Source organism: Topomyia yanbarensis, chromosome 2, assembly GCF_030247195.1.
Source record: "Topomyia yanbarensis strain Yona2022 chromosome 2, ASM3024719v1, whole genome shotgun sequence".
Lineage (NCBI taxonomy): Eukaryota > Metazoa > Arthropoda > Insecta > Diptera > Culicidae > Topomyia > Topomyia yanbarensis.
In genome coordinates this window covers 304547794-304553018 of record NC_080671.1, presented here as the reverse complement: position 1 = coordinate 304553018, position 5225 = coordinate 304547794, and the positions used below count along the sequence as shown (strand labels likewise).

Genomic DNA, 5225 nt, shown 5'->3' with positions numbered 1-5225 from the left:
CAGTTTAAAAATTAAAAGTACCCGAGAGGCAACATTTGTCAAAACAACTTTTTTAATGAGAATATACCAGCAGCTTATTCAAACCCCAGTATCAACTCAAATCCAGAAGTTAAGGCTAGTTTACAGTTTGGGAAATGGATCACAGGATTTCGCCCAGGATTTGTGCTGGGATTTGATTAGGGAAAATTTTCCGCCGAGATCTCTCCAAACAGTCAAACCAAAAACTCTGCTATTTCTAAAAAAATACCAGCAGTATCAAATTTGCACCGAATTTCAAGCCTTATCAAAATACAATTTTCCCCGTCGGAAGCAATTTGTTTTGAATTTAACATCCTGGCAACCCTATACCAACATATGGAGTTTGAAAGCGACCTACATATATTAGGTTTGTTCCAGTACCAGGAGAAACTGGAAGTACTCCGGAGCAAACAGGGAGAAAATCGTTCCTGTACTATCTTCTTCTCTTTTTTCTTCTTCTGGTGGCAAACCGGAGTGAAAAGGAGCAAGAATTTTTTGCTCCGGAGCAACAGGGAGTAACTTCCATGTACAGGAACAAATCTATTGAGTTCTTGTCGCCAGGTCTCACGAACACTTCTGCAGCTTCCTGGTTGAAAACAATCCCATTTGCTTTTGCCGTCTCTGTTTATTATTTTACACCAGCTAGTGATGTAGTATTGGTGCCATGTGACGTGTACGTACATGAGCCGTAGAAAAGTCTATAGAGTTCTATGCAAATCATTTCACTCACACTAATTGGGGGTTTGTTTTTCTCCAGCAGTCATATTTAAAACTGTCAACCAATTTGAACATTTGAAATAGCTCGTCTAAAGTATTTATAATGATGTTGAAATGCTCTATGTCGCTGTAAAACTTATTGCGGAGACGTACATTATCGGTTGGTCAGGTTCCATCATGAAAAGAATTCGACCGAAAAGCTATTTTTGAACAAACTAATACAGTTACAGATTGTCAAGTACTCTACGGGGCGTTATAGCTATAAAACCCCAAACAAAGAATTATTTTCGGCGCCATGCACAATATTCAAGCATTCCACACGACGTTTTGCATCTTGCGTGATGTTTAGATACCATATCATTCAGAAAATCTACACTTAGAACCAAAATACAGCTTTTAATGATTGTATCAAAAATTGTTTTGATTTTAATGGATGTGATGCTGGCTGTACAGAGAAGCCATCCTTGACAGGGCGCTGGATGAATTGTTTTCGGTCGGATTTCTGTGTGGAGAGTTTTAAAATCCCGCGATGTTTCCCGCGCTCGGGTTTAAGGCTAGTTTACAGTTCGGGAAATGGATCACGGGATTTCGCACAGGATTTGTGTCGGGATTTGATCAGGGAAAATTTCCCGCCGAGATCTCTCCAAACTGTCAAACCAAAAACTCTGCTGCTTCTTAAAAATACAAACAGTATCCAACTTGCAGCAAATTGCAAACCTTCTAAAAAATACTATTTTCCCCGTCGGAAACAATTTATGTTGAATTGTTCCCGGCCGGATTTCTGTGTGGAGAGTTTTAAAATCCCGTGATGTTTCCCGCGGTTGGGTTTACACTTCAGGAAAACTGTCATTTTTGTGTAGACTCAATTCCCGTCACGGGATTTGAAATCCCGAGCTCCATTTACAATACACAAGGACCCAAATCCCGTGACACGTTTTCCGAACTGTAAACTAGCCTTTACACTTTAGGAATACTGTCACTTTTATGTGCACTCTTTTCCCGTGACGGGATTTGAAATCCCGAGCTCCATTTAAAATACAGTGACCCAAATTCCGTGACACGTTTTCCGAACTGTAAACAGCCTTCAACAATATTTTTGCTCGCGTAGGGTTCGTTTTATATCTTCAATTAATTGATCAATAATTGGTTTATTGACACTTTTGATCGTTATCCACTATTCAGCTTTTTGTTGGTGGCTGCGTTCCTAAATGCGCACCCCACTTTGACAAGTCTTTCGTCCATTGTCAATTTTGACAAATCATCAGTCGTGTCAATTTTGACAATCTGTTCTTCAGGCAGAATTTCCGCAACGCGGTAGGCGTTAATTTCTGTTCATAGTTCAAACTTTTAACGCCAAATTGAAACGTTGTAAGTTTTTCCGTCCAAAATAAAAATCGATTTCGGTACGGATCCGCACAGTAAACACTGGACTCATTCGATTGTAATCCAATTCAACAACGGCACTAAATTCAAAATGAAGATATAAAACATATATTTTTGGAAATTTGAAATACGCAATCTACCTGTACAATCGCACGAATAACCGCGCGCAAATTCTTCTTAATTTTTTTAATATTCTTAACATTGAAAAATTCGATTAGAAAGAATTCCAAATTTCACGTTTAACGTTTGAGAGAACCAAAATGAGTAGTAATGTGAGAGCTGTGAAACTTGAGGCTGAACAGATGGCTTGTCAAAATGTCAACCCCACTGATCATTTGTCAAAATTGACACTGGACGGACGACTTGTCAAAGTGGGGTGCGCATTTAGGAACGCAGCCACCAACAAAGAGCTGAATACACAGAAGAAAAAAATATTGGTAAAAATAAGTTTTTCACTCTTAGCAAAAAACAACCAACGCATAAAACTGTTAGGGACCATGCATGAATGACGTAGAATTTTGGAGGGCAGGAAGGGTATACCAAATTTGTGACGAAATGTGATGTGGGGGAGGGTAAGGTCAGAAGTTGTGCGACGTAACATTAAGTTTAAAACCCATTGTTTAGAGAAAACAATTTAATGATCCTCCATTGCCAAGAGAAATGAATTTAAATTCAAACAAGTTACTTTTGATGTAATTTTTCATGAGGAAAATTTTACGATTCGCGGAGTTACAAGTTCGCAAAAATACGAAAAGATTTTGTATGCGGATTTAACTTGCTACATTAGTTAGCTAATGTTGCTAACTAGTAGACTTAGTTTGGAAGCTGAATTAAATTTTCACTTCGGATTCAACCAAACAAAATTTATTATTTTAGATGAACGTATGGTTCTTAGAATCATTGGCAGCTGTACGATTGTGAAATGAGAGAACTTGTCTTCATGCTCTCCCTAACATATTGACGTATCCAACAGAAACGTATGCGCTCATGGTGACAAGAATTGGAACTGCCTGATGGTGAGTCATTTGACAAATTCGATACGTTTTTTTCCAATTGACGTATCCAACAGAAACGTATGCGCTCATGGTGACAAGAATTGGAACTGCCTGATGGTGAGTCATTTGACAAATTCGATACGTTTTTTTCCAATACAGCCACATTTTAATTCGATTGCGATTTGAAAAGATTTATATCTGTTACAACTATGAACGAAACAGGTAAAAAAATCGATAATCTTTAAGAAAAACTAGATCCGGCTAGTGAAACAGTCACACGCGATTAAATTTTTAGAAGGTAAAATACGAATCGATTTTGAAGGTTATGTTATTTATTTCAGATCTAGAACCGGTCGCAGAAGATATCGTCATTCGACTTGAGGATGTGCTGGAGTATGTTGGTGATTCTGTTAGACCAATAAGGGAAGGCCTAGCGGTGTTAAGTGCTAACCATATTGTATGCATAGGTTACACCAGCAGATCTGGTATGTATATCCATGCCAAAGGATATGTTTTACAAAGCTCTCATCCTGGAGGGATCCCACACGAAGTGTCACTCAAAATTTGTCAAAATCACCAGTTTTGGGACCTGAATTGCTCTTGTAAGGCTGGTACAAGACGGTGTAAACATATCGTGGCGTGTTTGTTGCGAATCAACCAGTAAGAGAAAATAATATTTTGTTAATTATCCAACTCAAAAACTTTTTACTATTTCAGATGCAACAGACTCGAAAAAATTTCCTGCACGGATTCTGCCCAGGCTTGGGGATATTCAAAAATTGAAAAAACAAGTCTTTGGGGTGCAAAACTGATTCAAGACTTATGTTGTGTGAGGCAACGTAAACCCAACATTTGCGTTGACGTTGGAACGAAGGAGCAACTACTTTCAGAATCTTTTCGAAAGATTATCGCTGGTAACATTCCTCATCATACTGCCGTGGTACTCATAACTGCCTTATATGCTATGGATTGCTTATGCAAATGGGACTCTAATGCGTGTCACGGCAGTATAGTTGCTCCTTAAAAATTGTTTCTTGATTTTACTTGATGCTTTATGTTTTACAGTATCATCTCAATCCGCAATTGCTAAGCATATGGTTGGACGTCACGAAAACATTATTCAATTTCGTACTGGTATAAGCTCTATTGCTCATGTACATACGGACATTTATTGTACAGAGCAGGAGTTGCAGTCTGTTCTTTTCAGTGGAAATGATGTGACAGAACTTGCTAAAACTCACTTCATTGATCATTCACACCAGGTTTTCTACGAAAAATTTGTATGTGTTACGCAGCAGCAGGTATGTCAGATTGCTAAAGAAACATGCGCTCAAAATAATAAGGCTTGGAAAATACAGCGATCTAGGCGTATTACTGCAAGTTCATGCTACGGTCTGTTCACCTACTCCAAAAATCCAAAACCTAACTGGGAGAAAAAAATATACCAATATTTAAAACCCAGTAACTTCCAAACCAAAAGTACGCGCTATGGGAAGCAAACTGAGGAGACGGCTTTCTTGTGTTATGCACAAAAAAGGAATCCTGCCATTAAAAAAACTGGTTTTGTTATTAAATACGAGGACCCATGGATCGGAGGTAGTCCAGATGGTTTGGACACCATGGCACGAATTGTCCTGGAGATAAAATGTCCTGCTGCAGGAGAAGAACATGATTTGCACTGGATAATGGCAAACTGCTCATCCACACAGCGATACGTGAAGATTGATGGAGATGCAAAATATTACTTAAATAAGAAACACTCATATTATGCACAATGTCAGGTTAATATGCATATTTTAAACTGTGAAACAACTGATTTCATTGTTTATTCAAAACAAGAGAACGATTTTATTGTCATAGAGGTCGGTTACGATAAAACCTTCGCAGAAGAACTGCTGCATGTCCTGAAAAAAATTTATTTTTCAGAAATTTTGCCAAAACTGTGTAGATAATTTGTTGTATCTCCAAAAAGTTAACAATAAACCGATTTTACCCTACAATTAGACTAATAAGACTAAACCATAAAGTCCTCTGATATATCAAGAAGTCGTTAAAAGATAAACAAGAATAATAAAGCAGTACAGGAAGACAATACAGCTTTGAAGACGCAAA

General features: G+C 38.0%; 1 protein-coding gene across 1 annotated transcript; it reads left to right on the top strand.

Annotated features, from left to right (window-relative positions):
• Window positions 1-3200: 3200 nt before the first annotated feature.
• LOC131680509 (uncharacterized) lies at window positions 3201-4973 on the top strand. The gene is made up of 6 exons (XM_058961219.1): window positions 3201-3335; window positions 3455-3773; window positions 3831-4027; window positions 4179-4414; window positions 4472-4894; window positions 4953-4973. The coding sequence occupies exons 1-6, from the start codon at window positions 3323-3325 to the stop codon at window positions 4971-4973; spliced, it is 1209 nt and encodes a 402-aa protein (XP_058817202.1). The 5' UTR covers window positions 3201-3322.
• Window positions 4974-5225: the final 252 nt, after the last annotated feature.

Coding starts and splice junctions, on each gene's coding strand:
- LOC131680509 (XM_058961219.1), top strand. Junction 4,415..4,471: donor TATGTGTTACGCAGCAGCAG/GTATGTCAGATT, acceptor TGGAAAATACAG/CGATCTAGGCGTATTACTGC. Junction 4,895..4,952: donor CATATTATGCACAATGTCAG/GTTAATATGCAT, acceptor ATTCAAAACAAG/AGAACGATTTTATTGTCATA.